Source organism: Mastacembelus armatus, chromosome 23 (genome assembly GCF_900324485.2).
Source record: "Mastacembelus armatus chromosome 23, fMasArm1.2, whole genome shotgun sequence".
Lineage (NCBI taxonomy): Eukaryota > Metazoa > Chordata > Actinopteri > Synbranchiformes > Mastacembelidae > Mastacembelus > Mastacembelus armatus.
The window spans coordinates 15,764,668-15,787,424 of NC_046655.1; the positions used below are offsets into that span (position 1 = coordinate 15,764,668).

General features: G+C 44.9%; 1 protein-coding gene across 1 annotated transcript in view; it reads right to left on the reverse strand.

Annotated features, from left to right (window-relative positions):
- The window catches only part of phf21b (PHD finger protein 21B), a 67,306-nt gene that overhangs the window by 8,744 nt on the left and 35,805 nt on the right, over positions 1 to 22,757 (reverse strand). The window contains exon 4 of the mRNA XM_026327332.1: positions 6,337 to 6,597. Coding sequence (XP_026183117.1) covers positions 6,337 to 6,597 — 261 coding nt within the window. The remainder of the gene's footprint in view (positions 1 to 6,336; positions 6,598 to 22,757) is intronic.

Sequence of the window (22,757 nt, forward strand, 5' to 3'; positions counted from 1 at the left end):
ATTTTGGTAATTGCTGCCTCTTTTCTCCAAACCTAAGCACCTTGTCTTCAGGGGGCCTGCTCCTCCCCCTCTGCACTGTGAGCAGTGAACACAACCTTGACCGGTGATTTTTATGTATTTCTTCTAAATACCAAAGTCAACACAATGACTGAGACGGCGCCCCTCCTCCATCCGTCCTCCTCAACCAAGTCTCACAGACCTGCTGTGAACCGGAGGGGGCTGAGGGTGTCGTTTCGTCACTCTCGGATCAAACAGTGCCCAGTGTACATGCAGCCTTTATGAGCAGGAAGTATATGCTCCTTCTGCTGCTGACAGGAGCTGCTGTTCTTCTTCCTCTCCATGAAGCTGAGCTAACAGTTCCCCCCGCTTCCAGTCTTTGTGCTAAGCTAAAGCTAAACACATCTTAGATCTCAACAGGACCCTGGTCCCTGTCATCCCAGCAAATATGCATAAGTCAGTCACTTGGAAGTTTATAAGTCTGGTTATAGGAGGGACTCTGAACACAGCTCATCGGGTCTAGAGCAGCTTCAGAGGTACAAAAGAAGTGAGTGAGTCGCTGCACATTGAGGACAGGTTTAAAGTTCAGTCTGTGTTGTGGTACCGATTCACCTGTTCATCACTTTTAAACCAAACTTGAAGATGAGGATCAACCTACTGTCCAAATCTCAGCTATAGTGCTGAGTGACCAAAACAGTGAAACAGATACAAAGTGCAGGATGTCTGAGCTCAGCTTTACAGAAATCCACTGGGTAACAAAGAGTCGAGGCTGATTCTGGGAATAACATCAGAATCCCTCTGGAGGTTTTCTGGCCACGTCCAGCCAGGAGGAGACTTGGGCCAGAACGCATGAGAGGAATTACATATCCCATCTAACCAGGGAAGGAGACAGGAAGGCTCGGACAGGGACATCTGGACTCCCATAGTTCCGTGGAAGGAGGCCTAAGACTCTGAGCAGGAAGAGGAGGATGAAACACGAGAGAGCAGAGACATGTTTCATCTGTTAGAAAGTCTTTGCTCTTCTCTCTGGAGACGAGAGTCTGACTCCAGCATCATGTCCTGGAACTGAGCAGCAGAGCGATGAGACGACCGAAGCGTCTTTGTTAAAAATAGAGACGAACACAAGTGTTGGGCTCACATTCACCTCGGTTAAGCAGAAGTCTTGTTCTGGGTTCCTTAGTGGGTTCCTCCTCTCTTACAGAACATGCAGTGATTTGTTTTGTCCACAAATCTGACTCCACAGAAAACGTTTATCTGTTGAGCTGCAGCAATGCAGCCGCCTGCTTCCACTTATTTCCACAAAACTTTGATTAAAATCAGTAAAAACCACACACAACATGTTTTATACCTCTGAGGCCTTTTCCACTGTTTGGACTGGAACCTCCCTACATGCTCAGTCTACTGTACTACACATGCAGTATGTGTTCCTCTACTGTGTCTGTGCAGACCCACACACTGACATAAACCTGTTGTTTCTGCAGCTGCCAGCAGAGGGCGCTGCCTGAACTCCTGCCTGTCTCCACCTCCACCATGAAGAAAGCAGCTTTTCATTTCATTCACGCTCGGAGCTGAGAGAGGAAGAGGTGACAGAACAAACACCACCGCGAACAAGCTCCTCTAGTTTTCGCCTGGTTTCATTACAAGTTAAATCTCTATGAGATATGTCAAATAATGTGGCACCACAGCTCCAAAATCTAAATGTATTCAAACACAGTCTGGTGTTAAAAACACCTTAAAATGTAAAGAAACATGATGTAATATCAGATAGAAGCTTTGAAGAGAAAACGCATCATCAGTGTTTTCCGGGAAAACAATTCAAAAACTTGCTGAAGGACTCCAAAAACCTCTAGAACCTTTTCAACGTCCAACAATTAAAAAGCCCCCAAAATGTTCAGGGCCATGAGAACCTCCTTAAGGACCACTAAACTAAAACCTTCTCCAGGACACCTGTAACCTCCTTCAGAACCTTTTCCATGACCACTGGATCTCGCTCAAAAAGACCTGAAGCTCCTCTAGTACAGCCATGCCTTCTCCAGGACCCCTAAAAACCACTTCGGGGATCTCTGGAATGTTCTCCAGGATCTCCCTGGGAAATTCTGAAACTTGCCACAGACCTAAATGCCAATAACACCCCTAAAAAACCTCCGCAGGTGCTAACTGGACTTCCTCCAGGACTCCACTGAGCATGGGCATAGACTTCTCAAGGTGACCTTTACAACCTGGTTGTACTGCCACTAGAACTTTGTCCTCTAGAACCACCTCCATCACCTCTGGAACCTCAGTGAAGCTTTATTAAGCACTTCAAGGACTTCAATGCCCAAAAGGACTGTTTCTGGAATCTTTAAGACCCTCAAATGAACTCAGAGGATGCCCCCAAGGGCCACTAACCCTTCCTCCATGACGTCTAGAACCTACCCAAGCACTGCTGGAACCTTCTGAAATAAGAACGATTTAGGGAAATAGGGATGATATTATTTTAAGGACACATGTTAATTTTAATTGCTTTAGTTATACTTATTTAAGGATGATGGAGAAAAAACAGAAACAAGTCTCCACAAATGAAACCTGCAGTACCAGAGGCAGAACGTGCAGCTTAGTCTACACCTGCTGAGACATCAGGTAAATGAGCCACAGGATCAAACGTGACAGTGATTTAAACCAACCATGTGTCGTGTTTCTTGCTCAGAGGTTTAAGTCAGAGAAAAAATAAGTGATGCGGTCGTGGATGATTTTTCCACAGCACGCCTGATTGTTTGCTTCCCCTGTTTGTCATTCACAGCTCTAACTGGCCATCTACCGTCCTCCAGCTTTGACGGGACTTGGAGGCGGATGGCAGCGATGACCTTGGCTGCAGTTTAAAGAGGATAAAGATGTCTTTGGATGGCGGCGAGATGGAGAGCCATGAAAGAGGCAGGATCAGCGTTAGAGCTGCAGACTTTCAGACACACTCTGCCTCCTCTTTTTGTTCCTGTGCTTCCAGCTAACAGACGCTAAACACAACAAACAGCTCACATCTCAGTGCTCAACATGCTCAACATGCTCAACATGCTCAGTCTCTAGAATAAACCGTTACTTTATCTCCTGGACAGGATCTTTCAATGGGTTTATTAAGACCTTTCATATAAGACACAGGGGCTGTCGAAGAATTGAACAGTCAACATTACATCATTTGGACTGATTAGATTTTAGGTTTGTAAATAAGCAAAACTCCAGATGACACTAAAACGTGACTGGAGCAGGGGGATGTAAACTGAATCACTGGGGTAACAATTATTTCAGGTGAGACAAAAAACAAATAATATTTATTCATAAATTGTTTCAGAAACCAAAGGACCTAAATTAAGGAAATTTCAACCTCACACTGATATTTAAACTGTTTTGTTTTGAAAACAAGTTTTTGCCTTTTTCTGTCCAACTACAAGCCAGGGTCACGTTTACGTCCATGCACATCGGATCAGTGCAGGAATCACACACAAACTGTGTGTGTGTGTGTGTGTGTGTGTGTGTGTGTTCATGGTGACACTCAGTGAAGTGTCAAAACAATGCAGCCTTAATGCGTGCATTCATGCAGAGCAACAATCCCATTACACCTCATTATTGATCTCCAAATTATTGGCCAGGTGGTGTGAGGGACCTGCTCCACCTCCCACCTCCTCTGCTCGGGCCACACAGCAGCCAGGACGGCCTCCGATTGGCCGAGCCTTTATGACTGTGGATTGATGGAGGTAAGAAAGGAGCGGAGGCCTGCGAGGGGTTTTGCTTTTTATTGCCTCATGCTCACAGGCAGCAGCTGCATGAAGAGCGCTCACTCTGACTGAACAATAAAGCCATAAAGAGCTGCGAGACAATCCCACTACCCGACCCGTTCACCTCCACCTCCCGTCAGCCCGACAGGGAGGGCGAGGAGCGATGGAGGACGAGGGGGGAGGAGAGCGGGGGAGTCTGGGTTTCTACAAAGTGACACAATGATGAAATGCAGCAGCTTTATCGCAGCAAACGTCTGCGTTTGTGTCAGAGCCTCACACCTGTTCTGCATCCCAACACAAAGTTACATCACCAGGACTCAGCCAATCACAGACCTCCGAGGAGTGACTCGCCCAAACTTCACAACCGATTTCTCTCATTGTACTTATCTACTAGTGTACTGCTATGTTTAATATATACTATATTATTATGTACTTCAAACCAACGCAGTATAATGCACGTAGATGTATGTGCTGCATATTGAGCTTATTCATAGTGATACACTCGGCACATCAGAGCTGCTGCAGCCACAAAATATTTGCACCATCACCTCCTGTAGTGTAAGGTATTGTGATGTATGCATTTAATCCACATATACTGTCGAACATCAGTCTGACTTTCTTTGATAGACCATCTCCAAAAAGTAGATTCACTGTAGAATGAATTTATTTACTTTACTGCACTGACTCTGGTCCCAGTTTACAACGTTCATTTCCCATTAGAAACCCAGTTATTGTGCCTCCTAGATCCCTGCTCCCCCTGCGGTTAATTTGAAAACTGATTTAACTTCATTCATGCAGGTGCAGCAAAGGTTCATTTGAATGATTTCCCACTGAGCTGCTCATGTGAAACCTAAACAGGAGAACACTGATAATTTACCCAATTCAAATGTGAGGGTGAATGAGTTTACACACAGTGAGTTATAATAAGAAACGTAACTTCAAGTGTCTGAAATGTTCCTTCAAACTGGGCTTTTCACTCAATGACTTATTTTACTAATTCTATTGACACGTACAACAAACACAGGCTTGGAGTTACTTCTAATCCGATCAGTCTGTGCAAATCAATCTGGAGTTAAACCGGATCAGGCAGGACTAAAGAATCACTACCTGACTAACGATGTTTCCAACTAAGACCATCTTCAGATGAGTCGTGTTCACAATATCAAACCATAAACAGAGTGATAACTGTTCCGTCCACGGAAGTGCTGTTCAAGGTTTCATGAAAACAGACGTTTGATCAGATGAGACAGGTTGACAGACAGAGTCAGATCTGCTGGACGGACAGAATCAGAACGCAGGGGTCTGAGGGGCCCCGGGGCTTGGCCCTCCTCTCTCCATGGGGCCATGCAATTACAGTAATAGTGTGGAGGCTGCCAGTGTTGAGTGTGGAGCTGTGATCCCGGCTGTGTGCTGATGGAGGTGATGGTGCTGAATACAGAGTGTGGAGGAGACGAGACGCTGTGGCCTGAATCCTAACAGACACTCGGAGGAGGAGGGAAAAAAACGCAGCATCCCTGATACAAAAAAATCCCACAAAAATAGCTTTTTCTCTTTTGTTGCCAATTTTCCAAACCACATTATGTGTTTAACCTGTCAGAAAGATGACAAAGTACAAACAGGAGGCTTAAAAACTGAAGCCAAACCTTCAGATTTTTGAGCAGAGCTGCTTCTCAGCCTCACATCAGAAACACTAAATAAACAACGTTCACAAAACATTGACTTCAAACACTGCAGATGCTACAGAATGCCATTTACTGGGAGCTGAACTTTAAAAAGCTCCTGGCTCAAAAACCACTTTCTGCTAACTGAGCACAGAGTAGTTTTCTGCTCCACAAAACTACACTAAATTACTCCAAACAAAATTGAGAAAAGCTGATCATCGTGGTCGGCAGCTTCTTAAATCTGAACGGGAAACAACATGATGTGCCGCTACATTTAGAAGACGGAATAAAGTGGGAAGTCAGGTTTGAAAGCCTGTTCCACACAGAGTCCATTCTCCTGGAGCAGTCTGCAGCAACACAGCAGCCTCACTTCAGGCGGGATAGCAGCACTGATCTACCAGGTCTCAAGTCGGTTCACAAAGTCCAGAACCAATTCCAGACAGGACTGCGTCTCCCCCTCACATGGTTCGGTTCATGTCTCAACACATGGTCCCTGATACAAACTGATCGGTCTACTATTCTATTTAATTTAGTTTCAATTTGCCAAACTAAGCATTTCAAGCAGCAAAACCCTAAATGGTCATTATACTCTGGGCCACTGTGCTGGACACAAGAGCTGCAGATGTTTTATTAAGAATCCCTTTACTGGTTCTACAGGATCTGAAAACATCCAGACCTTGGCTCTTTAGCTGCTGAATTTAACATGGCTATCCTGACTTTTTGTTCAAAAACTGCAGATTTCCCATAATGCAAGTGGATTGTGCCTTAAATTGCCTCCCACTGGAGAACAGTCACAGAAGACACTGTCCAGCTGTTTGCACAGGACTGACAATGACAATGACACTGGTAGAATGCACCTTTAAAACTTGTTGTGGCCATTTGGCCCCTCCCCCTGCACAGCTGTTCAGGTGTTGTGTTGTCAGCAGTGTTACCTGAGAGGGAGGCAGCTCCACAGCTCTCCTGCTGCTGAACGGGTGGACTCCGGCAGCCGTCACCCTGCCGCCCATCTGGAGGTTAATGGGGGACGTTTGCAGCGGCTCCGAGCTCACCGCCTTCTGTCCGTTAATGTGGGCTGTCACCATAGAAACGGGAGCCTTGGCCGGCACCACGGAGATGGCGATGCCCTGGCTGGGAGGCTTGATGAGAGACAGGGGCTTGGTCGTCCCTACAGGACAACTTCTGACTGCCAGCTTCTGCAGGGAGACAGAGAGAGAGAGACAGGTGCAGTGTTAGAGGCAGAGAGAGAGAGACGGGTGCAGTGTTAGAGGCAGAGAGAGAGAGACAGGTGTAGTGAGAGAGAGAGAGAGAGAGACAGGTGTAGTGAGAGAGAGAGAGAGACCGGGGTAGTGAGAGAGAGAGAGAGAGAGAGAGAGACAGGTGTAGTGAGAGAGAGAGAGAGACCGGGGTAGTGAGAGAGAGAGAGAGAGGTGTAGTGAAAGAGAGAGATGGGTGCAGTGTTAGAGAGAGAGAGAGACAGGTGTAGTGAAAGAGAGACGGGTGTAGTGAGAGAGAGAGAGAGAGAGAGAGAGAGACGGGTGTAGTGAGAGAGAGAGAGAGAGAGAGAGACGGGTGTAGTGAGAGAGAGAGAGACGGGTGTAGTGAGAGAGAGAGAGAGGTGTAGTGAAAGAGAGAGAGAGACCGGGGTAGTGAGAGAGAGAGAGAGGTGTAGTGAAAGAGAGATGGGTGCAGTGTTAGAGAGAGAGAGAGACAGGTGTAGTGAGAGAGAGACGGGTGTAGTGAGAGAGAGAGAGAGAGAGAGAGAGAGAGACGGGTGTAGTGAGAGAGAGAGAGAGAGAGAGAGACGGGTGTAGTGAGAGAGAGAGAGAGAGAGAGACGGGTGTAGAGAGAGAGAGAGAGACGGGTGTAGAGAGAGAGAGAGAGACGGGTGTAGTGAGAGAGAGAGAGAGGTGTAGTGAAAGAGAGAGAGAGACCGGGGTAGTGAGAGAGAGAGAGAGAGGTGTAGTGAAAGAGAGATGGGTGCAGTGTTAGAGAGAGAGAGAGACAGGTGTAGTGAGAGAGAGACGGGTGTAGTGAGAGAGAGAGAGAGAGAGAGAGAGACGGGTGTAGTGAGAGAGAGAGAGAGAGAGAGACGGGTGTTCAGAGAGAGAGAGACGGGTGTAGTGAGAGAGAGAGACAGAGAGAGAGAGAGAGACGGGTGTAGTGAGAGAGAGAGAGAGGTGTAGTGAAAGAGAGATGGGTGCAGTGTTAGAGAGAGAGAGACAGGTGTAGTGAGAGAGAGACGGGTGTAGTGAGAGAGAGAGACAGAGAGAGAGAGAGAGACGGGTGCAGTGTTAGAGAAAGAGAGAGAGACAGGTGTAGTGAGAGAGAGAGAGACAGGAGTAGTGAGAGAGAGAGAGACAGGAGTAGTGAGAGAGAGAGAGAGACAGGTGTACTAAGTCAAACTACTGCATTACTTCCTGTGTTAGTACTACTACTAATTAGTACTATTAGTTCTAGTACTGTTTCTTAAACAGGAAGTACCTGCTGTGATCAGTTAAATATTTACAAACAAAATTACCTTGAACAACAAAAACATCTGGTCACATTCAAAACTAAGAACAGATGATATGACTGAATCATAAACCAGTATAAATATGTATTAACTGATTATTACTGTTTACAACATACTCACTACTACTACTACTACAGTATTAGTACACACAGTAGAAACCAGCTCCACTGCATCTTCTAATGTGAAGCAGCAGAAAGTAAAGCAGCAGCCTGGCAGTGGTTGAGTGCTGGTCCAGCAGACTGGCCTCATCACACACACACACACACACACACACACACACACACACACACACACACACACACACACACACACACACACACACACACACACACACACACACACACACACACACACACACGCTGAAACCCTCCCCCACCCGTGCACCTCCTCCTCAGCCTGGAAAAGAAAAATACATCCTCCGAAGCACAGATACTACATCTCGCTTTCCCTCGGTTTCACCCTCACTACTGAAGAGAAGAGGCTCTCTAAATATTTTAGATCCCATCCCACTGCCCCTTCCCACCCCGTCACTGCCTGTTTTTGCTTTTCTATGAACCCCAGTGGGTCTGCAGGGCTGGGGAGGGGAGAGAGATTTTTTTCTCTCTGACAGTTTGTGCATTAGCTGAAAAAAACTGGAAAAACCAACATGGCTTACAGTCTGAAGCCATTTTCAGGCCTGAGCGTCGTTGCTCGCTGCGGTAATTACCCTGCGCTGACACCAAACAGAAGAAGTTTGAGTATATGTGTGTTTGAAGGAAAGAAGTCCACAGCTGATAATGTTCCCATCTGCAGCTTCATTTGTTTGCACGAGTTCACACATAAAGCTTCCAAAATCAGCACAAAAGAGACTCTGCGGATTTAATCCAAATGAGCTAATTACTGTTGCATCTTTTATTTTTCCATCCCCTCAAAACTCACAGTTAGAGCTCTCTGCTATCTACCCACGGTGCTGTGAGGGTGAGGGGTGCAAACAAGGAGAGCAGGGGGTTCACAGGCTCATTCAAGGCCCCACTACTGCCTGACAAGCTGCCTTACTAATCAGGCAGTCCCAGTGTTTACGGGGGGGTGGACTTTCTCCAGGACCTCCATCATGGCTGTGTCCATGTCCCTGAGAGTCCTGCTGTTTCCATCAGATCTGCTGTTTGTGTGTCTGTTCCTTCACATGGATTCTCCATCCGACGGTGCTCGCACACTCACACCTCGGACAGGAATTGGATCTAGGACCACATATGCAAGTGGTCCAGATCTGAACTGAGAACATCTGGTTTGGTCTGTTCACACTGTAGGAACATCAGGACCGAGCCACTTTTCTTTAAACCGAGTCAAACACAGAACTTTGGGTCTGCATGAAGCTGTGGCTGCTATTTCTATTGATTCATCTGCTGATTTTTCTTTGCCAAATGAACAGAAGATGCTTTTTAATATCCTGTTTTCAGGTCAGAGAAAAATCAAGATTTTCAGCACACAAAAATAAAAGACCAAGAAAAATCTAATTTAAACTCAGTATGTCTGACATTTGATAAATGACTTTAAACTACTACTTATTAATCTTTTGACAGTGACAGCACACTGTTTTCTTTATTTATAAGTATAAAATCTTTACTTCATTCTTATTTTACCAATTACTGGAATATTAGTACGTATTTAAAGTTCATTCTTTGATGTGAAATATCCTTTTTAAGGCTTATTTTAAAATAACTTACGTTTACCTAAGGAAGATTAAAAAAACAATTCCCTGTATTTTTGTATGCACATAAATCAGACAGTGGTTATATAAGAGGCTAAAAACTGGCTTAGGTTTAGATTTAGTCTAGAAACCTGCTGACGGGGTGAAGAGTGAAGTAACCCAGATTTACTGTCAGGGTTTCAGTCACAAAGAAAACTCTTGTATAAATTATTTCACAGTGGAGGCATCTAAAGCGTACAGTATTAAAGCCCAATGCATTTATTCACATGTTGTTATTTATTAATTCCCCTCAACAATGAGCGTGGTGGGGCCCATTGTTTCAGGGGATCAATGTAATCCACGGGCAGCCTGAGCAGCCGCCTGCATCAGTACCCAGGGGCCGTCACTCGCCATTCAGCATTTGTTCGAGCCGGGGCACCTCTGATTGTCTCAAAGGTCACTCATTTAAAGCCTCTCCAGGCTGGAGAGCAGAGACTCATCCCTCCTGGAGGCAGCGAGGAGAAAGTGAATGGGAGGGGGGTATAGAGAGTGATATCAGCAGGTACCAGGGAAACACATTTATGACGCTTTAGGAGCTTTTTAAAGCCAGCTGGAATTAGATGAAAGGAGGATAAAAGGAAGAAAGGAAGAAAAAGTATGCCACTGAACAACATAACCAAATATCTAACGGGAAGCATCTCTTCCCTTAGAAACGGCCATGGAGTTATCGTGAGCTGCAATAAATGAGCAGCACTGTTAGGATCATTCATGGAAAGCCCACAGAAAGAAGACAAAACTGCTGTTCTAGCAAGAAAATATCTACAGTTGCAGTGCAGGAAAAACTCTGGCACCAAAGTAAGTCAACAAACGTGGGCAGACTCAGCCTGTTTGTGACCGAACACAGCTCAGAAAGAAACTCCACCTTCCTTCACAGAGTTTAGTACAATCAAATCCTTCTCTGGTATTTTAACGGCCATTTAAGGGATAATCTAATCCAATCTAGCAGATAGCATGAACACAACCCAGTGATTTACACCTTCAAAGAGCCTCATTGTTTCAATTCAAGGATAACTTTAATGCCATTGGTTAAAACTAAGGGCTTTTATGGTTTGTTTTATGGGTGTTTAAAGCCTAACTTTGACTAAATGAAAACTTAAGACGTGCTTTTCACATGAAACCAAAAACCATGTGGGTCTTTTACCCCTTAAAACGTATAAAAAACCCATTAAACAGACCTCAATATAGTGCAGCCCATTATTGGTCTGAGCATGATCCGAGCTCTCGCTGCACCGTCACAGGGCTAAGTGACTTTCTAAAATGGGAAAGATACAGGAATGATGATCTACAATATTTGTAGTCTGAACAGGCAGATGAGGATCCTGGAAACACCTTTAACCTCAAATCAAGTGTTAAACAATCTTCTTTCAAACATGGAGAAGGAAAGAAGGATTTACGTTTGAGAATCTGTAACATGATATATGAGCACAGATGAAGCCGATATCTATCTTTCTCTCCATCTCATCTCAGGCTGCGAACAGGAGGAAACACCAAGAGAATCCCAATGTATACTGAACCCGCCTCTAGCAACTCCAAAGTCTGCAAAGTCAGAGTCAAAGATTCAGGTGGAGGAGCTGAGGTGGCCTCCTTTCTCTGGAAAACTCCTATTACAAACATCCCTTTGAGACTGAGGAAGAAAAACTGTGTCACTGGAAATGTCTGACGCTGAACCACACTGCCAAAAAAAAAAACAGAACGAAAGTATTTTACGGTTTTCTAGAATGTTTTTTTCTTTTTTATGAGATTCAGGGCAGCTGCCAAACTGTCATCCCCGTCACCCTCAGGATCACACAAATGCCTCTAAGGGAGGAGCTGATTGCACGTTTTACACCATCAGTCCCTCAGGCATGGATACTCAGACTAATGTACACAAAGTGTAAAAGAAAACCCAGACAAAAGCAGTTTCTAATGCATCAACACATATGCACAGGGGCACAGTGACCAGGTACACAAGACTCAACCCTGACAGGTGCTTTTACATATGGCTCAGCATCAATGCAGCCCCTGAGAGTGCTGGATAACTTGTGTAACGAACTGCAACTCTACATATCTGCTGCAGGCTCCCTTCTGGGAGTAATTATTTGCCCATCAGTCCAGGACCCACAAAGGCTGCAGCAGGTAGTCAGACATATCTGCTTTATCTGGCTATTCTTTTGAAATTAAAACTACAACACAAGGAAAAAGTGAATGGGTGTGAAGACATCCTGATGCTGGTCCTGGACAATCTTCTGCACACCAAAGCTCCAAAGCTCAATCAGCTTAAGCTGCAGGACAGTAAGACATTACATGACACACATGTAATAGAGAACAATTTGAGCAACAAACACTGAAGCTCTGCATCTTGAGCCATTTGTCCATATTTCTGGAGATAAATATAGACGCAGGCTGCAGAGGTTTTCATCAGAGTCCACTCACTGCTCACCTTTCATCCACACTCAGCTGCTCTAATGACAACCGGACACCATGATGGGACGTAAATGGGCTTTCTAATGCACGGGCAATTTTATGCTGCTAAACCTGTTAATTTGCCTTTGAGAGCTGGTGATTCACTTTGGTATAATCTTCATGTCCGAGCTGGTGAAAGTGGTACGAATCACCACTAGTCCATGTGTGGACTTGAGCCTGAAAATGTTTTCAAATTGCCTATTTTCATGCAGAATATTAGCTTTTTAACCAGTAAACTGTCCATAAGCCTAAACACTCTTATGATGTAAGTGTGTCGACTGTGTTAGTACAGTGCTGCCAAAAAACTGCTGTTTTCACGAGATCTTTGCTGGGAAGAAGTTCTGGATTATTGTTAAGGTGTTAACAGGTAGCTGCTGCACCTTCGACTCGGTTTACTCGTCTCTAATAACTTTGTCGATGTTTTGAGTTGTGAATCTGTAGATTGATAAGAGCTCAGGTGTCCTTCCTCAGTAGTTCTGTCAGTAAACACCTTCTATAGCAGCAGGAGTCGCTCTGTCGTGCAGGGTTTGTTGCTCAGAGAGATCCTGCTCCTCTCCACACAGATCACTGCTGTTTCTTGGCTGAGGGAGTCCGTTAATTGAAACTTTGGGAGCGCTCCCATGAAAAGTGCTCAAGATAGACGAGTCAACTGGAACCAGTGTGCCGGTCACCTCTGCTGAAGTACCAGGAGCTGGCAGAGCTCAGCAACAGCTGCACTGTGCTGTGCTGAGTGTGAGCTGCTAGGAAAAGGGAAGTGAGTCCTTGTGACATGGACGATAACCAGTGAAGGGAACTTTTGAGCAGCTCTAGTTTGTCCTACATCAGGGAAAACATCGAATTTCGAAAGAAAACTCATCCCAAACATTCGGTGCTGGACACATGGTCCAGTATGAGACTTCCTCTGCCCAGTAAGGCCTGTGACTCCTATCAGTTAGCAAGCTAGTAGGGTTAGCACATAAAGCTTGGTGGACCTGTGATTTGTGTTCTTGTATCACATCTTAACTCACTTTTTTATCGTCCTTCCTGCAGGCTCTGACAATCCAGATATTACCGTATGACTCGGCTTCATAATTTCATCCATTTATCAAGATATCTCTGAGTCTTTCCTCATTGAGAACGTCGCCACTGCTCGACGGCCAGAGGTAAGGTCGTCCGTTGGCCCTGTGCTGTTTCCTGTTTACTGCAGATCCAGCAAGCGGGGGGGGATTATCCACACTCATTATGCACTCTGTTTTGATAGTCCGCCTTTGAGATAACGGGGCAGCTGAGAAACACATTAGTAGCTGTTCAGATTTCCATCAGCGCAGCTGCCAGACGTTTCTTTGTTTACATCCCATTTACCAACAAGGCCCTTCAGTCCCGAAAGGTGCTGAGGAAACTGGTGGCTGCAGGAGCATGCAAATCCTTCACTTCAGTAACAGAAAAATGCTCCTGGACTCACTACTGTGCATCAGTATATGTTAGAACAAAAAGAGTCAGCTGTGAGGTCAAAGTTCATGAAAGGTTCATTTGATAGCAGATTTGAAGCTTTTGATCAGATCCCACGATATTTATGATCAGGTGGAGTCTGACCTGGTCTCAGGGAAATTCCATTTTCCTTTTTTGCACCTGAAGAACAATTTATTCATTGAAGTTGTAGAAAACATCTACAAAACTGCTGAGGAAAACCAGCAGCATGTGATCGATAGCTCCAGAACAGCTACTAAACGGAGCTGCTACTTCCTGGAGCTTTCAGTCTCCACACTCCATTTTCAGGAAGAAACGAAGGAAAGAGGTTGATTAATACCCAGACATCTCCATCATGTTCCAGCACAACAGCACCATAAAGAAACATCTGCACTCCTACCTCCACTGATTTATCAGTGTTGTTCATATGATGAACAGTGAAACAACAGTGGAATTTATCTCAATAAACTAAAATGTGAATTTGCAACATAAAGTGGAAGCAGAAAGCCTTGATAAAAAGAAAACCCTGAAGCTTGAGAACCACAACACTGTACTTGAACATAGTATTTACAAAAACAAACTGTTTTCATCAAACCACATTCTGTTATTGTTGACTGAAGCGAACCTCCTCTCCTGGCAGTGGGACAGCTTATCAACAGGGGCACACAGGACATAACCTGGCGCCTCGCCCACAGTTTGGCAAAGGGAGCACCAAGGACCAAGACCCCCCGCTGCCCCACATGTAGAGGTGGAGGTTCAGCCAGCAAAAAACGTTTGTTCCAACAGTGGCAGGGGCTGGTGGCTGCGACCCACCAGGGAAACAGTCCAGAGGCAATTCTGGCTTCTGGGAGCAACACTGGATGACTGTTGCATGTGTCGAGGCCGACAAAGCCTGTACCCCAGGACAGGATCTAATTGTGAGGCAGTGCAGGTTCGTCCACAAATGAATCACCTAATTGTGAGCATTTGTGCAGCAGGATTCTCAGATCCAGGTAATTCAGTCTCCGGGGGCGAAGACGAACACATGTAGATACATTTGAAAAAGCCAGATTCACGTCCTGAAACCTCCTGGGCTGCGAGTGCTGGATGAATGTTAAAGTTATCAGCCCTTTATTAAATAACAGCAAGTGATAAAAAGAACAAAATCACTAAAATCTGCTCCTCACAACTCAAAATGGGTCTGAACAAAGCAAATTTAAATTTCAGTCATTTTAAGACCAGTGCAGTATATGCATTCACCAAAAAGCTCTAAGTTGGTCTCATGTGCCTGTTGGACATTGTCCCAGGAGGATTTTGGCTTGTTCAGGTGTGTTTTGGCAAACTCAGACCATTTGAATCTCACAGTACTAAAGCACTGGGGTGTTACTAGAGAAAAATGTAGGGGTGCCAATATTTTCGGTCACGACTTATAAAAAGAATAAATCCATCATTATCTTTTGTGCAGTTTACTGTTGATGTTGCTAAATGCTTTGCAGGTATTGAACTTGTCATTTTCAAAAATCAGTGTACAGATTTTGTACAGCCACACTGCAGAAGTGACAGCAAAGAAAAGAACCAATAATTCTCGATGTTAGAACCAGGATGTAGGTTTCTGCTCTAAAATGTTATAAACATGCTGATTGTTAGTGTTACTGCTCCTTTACTCCTGTCCACCAGCCGATAACACTCACATTAACTTGTTCATCATCGAGCCAACAACAAACACGACCAGTAAATCCCTTTAAATGCAAATCAAACACACCCAAGTCTCATCTTCTTCATGTTCACTGGAATGTGACATCAGCTGCTGTACTGAAGCAACAGCAGGAACAACCAGGGCTGAAAGGATCAATCAAGTTTACTCATCAATATATCAATGACAACTCTGACAAGTTATTGAACACTGAGGATTTCAGTCCTTTGTCCCAAAGTGTACTTTTACTTCAAAAAATACTTCAATACTAAATAGTATTTCACTGACCGTGTGTCCTCACTAAGCACAGATAATAAACACCTGTTTTCATTATTAGGAAAGTGCAACAGAAGCATTCATGGTGAATGCAGAAGCACCTTGAGCTCTTGTAATGGACATTTAAAGAATTAATGAATAATCAGTGAATCAATAAATGATTATTGAGGATGTGTGGCTCATATCGATAAGAAGGAGAAAAATTACATTTCAATGTGAAAATGTTTGATTTTTTAAAAAAATAAAAAGCCTTACAAAGAAAATCTGGGATGACTTGGTAAATAGACAGAGAGAAACCTTAATTACAAAACCAGAATTAGTGACAATGCCTCTTAAATCGATCAATAGCTCCAACCCTAATCACTTTGTTTTTCTGGCAGCCTTCAGGTTCTTTGTTTCTTTTGTTTTTAATACAGGAAATCACAGCAGCAGCTTCAAACTCTGTTTATCATCAATTAACTTCTCAGCAAAGAGCCCAGAAGACTTTTCACCGACTGAAAGCCAAAACAAGACTGTTTCTGAGCCGAGTTTCCAGCCATCGTCATCATCGCTGAGATTTCAATCACCAATCTATGCTAATTGGGTTTTCAGAAGTGACAGAGCCACTGCTCCGCACAGATGAATGGACGTTGATAAAAGACCTGCTTGAAACGCCCTTTTTTTCTGTATCATCAACCTATTGCAGCCTCACACAGATGCTGATTTGTTGAAAAACTGAAAAGTAATGGAGGCTGTAGTGACACGCTGAAACCACCTGCTGTTCTCACCACAGCTCCTCTCAATAAAGAATAAAAGATCAAATCTCAGGCTCAAATCTCAGCTTTATTACAAGTTTAATAGTACATCAGCTCGGCTCAGGTCTGTCTCCGTGATTTGAGTGAAGAAATGTTTGTTCTGGGGCAAAAAGCAGCAGCCAGCAAGGGATTTCTGCCTTTATTCCACTTGTGCAGCATCACAAGCTCACTGAGAAATGTTGCTATAGAGACTTGTCACTCGATCACAGTTGCAGCCCACACAGCAGGAGAGCTGTATGTAAATGAAAACAACAAGAGGAAAATAAAACGAGTGAAGAAGGAGGTTGATTCGAGCCTCTATGGGTTTTGTTAACGTCTCGCGGCTCGGCCTTGGTTTTAATAAAAGCTCAGTTTGTGTTGTGGCGTGTCTTCATACGTGTGTGTCACTTCTCATCTGCCTCAGGGACAGGTGGGATTCACCCAGGCCCGGCAGGTGCTGAAGCTTTTATACTGAAAGGAAGTTGTCTTCCTGTGTGTCGGATGTGAAGCATACGGCTGTTTTGGTTTAAGTTAGATTTTTCTGCAAACACTGAATTTGGGCATTAAAATCCAAAAGAGTCCTAAAAAGCACACAGGAAACAAAACGTGACTGAAGATGAAATGTGAAGTATCATATTTGAAATATGTCAAACCCAAATGTGACTTTATGTTATACAAAATCTTCAACAAGCATCTAGATTGATCTGAATCTTTACATGTGATGTTCCACATTTTCCTGTTCTTCAGTCACTGGAGCAGGAACATTTCATCCATTGTTACAGGACAAACAAACAAACAACACAAAAACATCCAATAACAAATAGCAGCAGACAAACAGCTTTCAAATTCTTGCACTCAGTAGAGAGCAGATTTAAAATAAATGCATTCATTTTAAAAAGTTAACACTGTTTTTAGTTATGGGTGAAGTGTTTCTCGTCTTATTGTCATAATTCACACTTTTTCTCTCTGCTTTTACTTGTTAATAAACCTTCGATTGTTTTTTACTCGCTACTTTTCTGCTCTGTCCCAGTCTTGAGTGTTGATTTCGGAGTTTTAACCATAAATAAATCAAATGATTAAAGATTTAATACACAAACTGTTTCACTAAACCACCAAGCAGCTGTTGATTTTTCATTACAGTTTATTACAAGTTGAAGCAAACTTCTATCAAACTGATTCAGAGCTTAATTCGCTCACCTGTGAAATCTCAGCACCTTCAATCTTTCCTGGATTGAGAAACATGGCCACGCTCCCCTGGCGTTTCATCCCAGGCCAAACCAAATCACAGGCTGAAGCAGAAATGATCTGAACATCATGAAGAGCGATGCGACTCGGGGTCGTCGCTGTAATGAAGACATTTATTTGCCGAGCGAATGGGCTCGCACCTTCAGCGAGAACGGAGAATATTGACCAGCGGCAGCAACAATCACAAACCGCTCAAAGGTCAAACTCTATATTAAGTGAAGAGCCGAGGAGAAATTATAGAACCGCTGACCGTCTCAACTCTCTGTCCTAATCGCAGATAATAGGAGAATGAAAAATGGCAGAAAGAGCAGCAGTAGATTTTATTGGTGCTGATTAAATGGCTGCTTGGTGTCTGGAGGAGCCGGACGGGCTGAAGCTCGGCCTGTTCTTAGCTGCTGGCACTGTTCCTTCTTCTAAAAACCCACACCGTGAACTGACCCCTGGTTCCCCAGAACCAAGCAGCAGTACAGAGCCTAAAATAAACCATTTAAACTGATCTGTTCATGACACAAGTTTCATGTAGACAACATAAGAAGCCACAGAAAGCCTGTGGAAGCCTCTGATTTTACTTTTCTTCACACAACTCAAGAAATAAAAGAATGTTTCCTAAGGACTTGAACCAAATAAAGAAAAACCAAAACGACTGGTCTGTGTTTCTTACCTCAAAATAAAATTAAACTGGAAAGACTAAAGTGAAACTGGAGGCGTCTACCAATCACTACAGATTATACAGACCGGACCTGACCGGCAGAACCAGACTGAAGCAGACCAAAACCAGACTGGGTCCAACTGATCCAACAGACCACCTGACCTGGTCAAACATTTCGTCTTCCTGCTCAGACTGTTTCAGTGTAGAAATGCTGATGCTTCAGGGGTAATTCATAGAAGCTCAGCTTCAGTGTCTTGAATCTCGGCCGTGGAGACACACCACTTATTAATTCAGCCTCGACTTGGCAGCGCCACAGGAAGCTGAGAGCACTAGACCAGGACCAGAGGGGGTCTGAGGGAGCCCAACTGGCCTGTGGGAGGCTTCGGCGCCAGGGTCGGCGCCCCAAGCTCGCTGCAGAGAAAACAACCGTTTAACATGTTGGATTAGCTGGGATTAAGGGCATCTGCTGAACAAAATGAGAGACTTCTGCTGGTTTTACCGTTCGACGACGGCAACAAATCAGGAGATACCAGCAACAAAAAAATCTAGAGTTAAATATTACAGCTGCAGGAGGCCGAGCTGGTCAGGAGGTGCTTTTCAGTACAGCTTTCAGTTTTGCTACATTGAATATTTTATAAAGGAAGGACTGTGCAGGTATCTGAGACCTGTGCAGACTCAGACCTTTTTGCAGTGCTGCCACACAGTCCATGATGCACAACTTCACATCATCCAACACTCACAGCCAGTTCACTTGCTTTTTCTTCAACATTAAACATTTCATTCAAGAATCACTTTGTTCTGATAAAAACCCAAACCACATGACCATCACTGAGAATCTGCGAGCTCCTGTTTGTGGATGTTGTTATGATGGTGGATTTGAACCCACCTGTCCTGATAATAGCTTTCTGTTTGGTTACGTGGATCCTGTAGACAAACCCTCAACTCATGTTAGCTTCTATATAACACTGCACTGATGTTCATGTGCATGCGTCCTTAACATCTTTCAATATTTATTTTTTCCAGTGTATAAGACTGCCTGGGGGTAATTAGCTTGAATGCCACCAATCTGCAGGAAATGTTCTCCTGGATACTTTGAACAGCTTCCAGTTCTCCTCACTGGGACGTGTTAATGTGCTCCACGCTGTCACTGTAACGGTGTGTCATGAAGACAAACGTGACCTTTAAAGATAAATGAAGAATCTGCTACTAATCGTTCACACACTTCCTTCTTTAATGATAATTAATGTTCTTCCATGTATAATGTTCTCAGCTCTCCCAGAAGAGGCACCGTCACTATCAGGATGAAAACTGTGTCACCAAACAGCTGCAAAAAAAATAAATCAAAGATGCAATAGGACGAAGAAGCACGGCAATAAAACATTAACCTCAAAAAGTAAAGCCTAAACAGATCAAATAAACATCTGTCGCTGAAAACATCTCCAGATGTAACAACAAACTGAATGATGCTTCTGCACTTAAACTGTGATATTCAATTTGATTTGATGGTTTTTCCCAGCTCTCTCAGTGATCAATATTCACTATTGTCATTTTGAGCTATTGATCAGAAAAGTAAACGCCGCCCAGCCAACAGAAATTTATAGTCCATCTTTATCACACTGCACAGCTCTGCACACCCCCCTTTAAACGACACCACTGGATATGGTTTTCATTAAACTACACTCTTTCTAATTCATCTGCGAATAGTTTGGTCTCGACATGGAAAAATCACAATCTATTCCCCAGTTCCCAGTGTGGGTTAGTTTAAATTATCCCATTTTCTGCCAAATAAAGAAAGAAAAATGGGAAATCCTCTGAATTTAGAAGATGACACTCCTGAAATGTTTGGCAGTTCCAATTTTAGTTCATTATTATTCATCAAAAATTACTGCCAATTAATCTTTTCTATTTATCAACTAATTGACTGATCAAATTTTTATCTGGTCTTTCTGAGGCACATCTGTTACGTCTCATAACATTCAACCCTCTATTGAGGTTGAGAATGGGGTACACTAATGCCAGTGAGGGGGGAGGAAATAGGGTACACTAATGCCAGTGGGGGGGGGGGAAATGGGGTACACTAATGCCAGTGAGGGGGGGGGGAAATGGGGTACACTAATGCCAGTGAGGGGGGGGGATGGGGTACACTAATGCCAGTGAGGGGGGAAGGAAATGGGGTACACTAATGCCAGTGAGGGGGGGAGGAAATAGGGTACACTAATGCCAGTGAGGGGGGAGGAGGAGAAGGAAATAGGGTACACTAATGCCAGTGGGAAGGGGTGAGGAAATAGGGTACACTAATGCCAGTGAGGGGGGGAGGAAATAGGGTACACTAATGCCAGTGAGGGGGGAGGAAATAGGGTACACTAATGCCAGTGAGGGGGGGGGGGAATGGGGTACACTAATGCCAGTGAGGGGGGGGGGATGGGGTACACTAATGCCAGTGAGGGGGGAAGGAAATGGGGTACACTAATGCCAGTGAGGGGGGGAGGAAATAGGGTACACTAATGCCAGTGAGGGGGGAGGAGGAGAAGGAAATAGGGTACACTAATGCCAGTGGGAAGGGGTGAGGAAATAGGGTACACTAATGCCAGTGAGGGGGGAAGGAAATAGGGTACACTAATGCCAGTGAGGGGGGAAGGAAATAGGGTACACTAATGCCAGTGGGAGGGGGTGAGGAAATAGGGTACACTAATGCCAGTGAGGGGGGGAGGAAATAGGGTACACTAATGCCAGTGAGGGGGGAGGAAATAGGGTACACTAATGCCAGTGAGGGGGGGGGGAAATGGGGTACACTAATGCCAGTGAGGGGGGGGGGATGGGGTACACTAATGCCAGTGAGGGGGGGAAGGAAATGGGGTACACTAATGCCAGTGAGGGGGGGAGGAAATAGGGTACACTAATGCCAGTGAGGGGGGAGGAGGACAAGGAAATAGGGTACACTAATGCCAGTGGGAAGGGGTGAGGAAATAGGGTACACTAATGCCAGTGAGGGGGGAAGGAAATAGGGTACACTAATGCCAGTGAGGGGGGAAGGAAATAGGGTACACTAATGCCAGTGGGAGGGGGTGAGGAAATAGGGTACACTAATGCCAGTGAGGGGGGAAGGAAATAGGGTACACTAATGCCAGTGAGGGGGGGAGGAAATAGGGTACACTAATGCCAGTGAGGGGGGAGGAGGAGAAGGAAATAGGGTACACTAATGCCAGTGAGGGGGGAAGGAAATAGGGTACACTAATGCCAGTGAGGGGGGAAGGAAATAGGGTACACTAATGCCAGTGAGGGGGGAAGGAAATAGGGTACACTAATGCCAGTGAGGGGGGAAGGAAATAGGGTACACTAATGCCAGTGAGGGGGGAAGGAAATAGGGTACACTAATGCCAGTGAGGGGGGAAGGAAATAGGGTACACTAATGGCAGTGAGGGGGGGGGGGGGAATGGGGTACACTAATGCCAGTGAGGGGGGAAGGAAATGGGGTACACTAATGCCAGTGAGGGGGGGAGGAAATAGGGTACACTAATGCCAGTGAGGGGGGAGGAGGGGGAGGAAATAGGGTACACTAATGCCAGTGAGGGGGGAGGAGGAGAAGGAAATAGGGTACACTAATGCCAGTGGGAAGGGGTGAGGAAATAGGGTACACTAATGCCAGTGGGAGGGGGTGAGGAAATAGGGTACACTAATGCCAGTGAGGGGGGAAGGAAATAGGGTACACTAATGCCAGTGGGAGGGGGTGAGGAAATAGGGTACACTAATGCCAGTGAGGGGAGAAGGAAATAGGGTACACTAATGCCAGTGGGAGGGGGTGAGGAAATAGGGTACACTAATGCCAGTGAGGGGGGAAGGAAATAGGGTACACTAATGCCAGTGAGGGGGGGAGGAAATAGGGTACACTAATGCCAGTGAGGGGGGAGGAGGAGAAGGAAATAGGGTACACTAATGCCAGTGGGAGGGGGTGAGGAAATAGGGTACACTAATGCCAGTGAGGGGGGAGGAGGAGAAGGAAATAGGGTACACTAATGCCAGTGAGGGGGGAGGAGGGGAAGGAAATAGGGTACACTAAATGCCAGTGAGGGGGGAGGAGGAGAAGGAAATAGGGTACACTAAATGCCAGCGATGGGTGCCGGGTTAAGGAGAAGGGGGACAGCTGGTTTTCCGGAGAGGCAGAGGGGGGCTGGGACGAGGAGGAGGGGCTGAGCTGGAGGCCAGCAGATGGACCTCTGCAAACAATGGAGGCAGACAGATGCAGCCACAAAGAAGATCTACACCAACACACAGCATCACACAAACACAGAGAAACGTCCAAATCTGAAAACTGAAGCCAGGTCTCCACGGTTCTGAAGCTGCAGTTCATCTACCGACCAGCGTAAACCCAACTGAAAATATTAATCACAGCCCACCACTATGACTCATTTTAGGGAAACTTCACTATAATTCCTCCAAAATTAGCTGTTAATTACTCCAAGGTTAATGCAGGCTGGTACTAATTACAGGAAGCAGTTAGTTGCTACAGTTATTACAAACCTGTGTGTTAACGTTTATAGAAAGACTCTCAAAATATATGTTGGATATGGTGTTAAATTATCTCAAGTGCCTCTCTAACATCCATATCAAACAG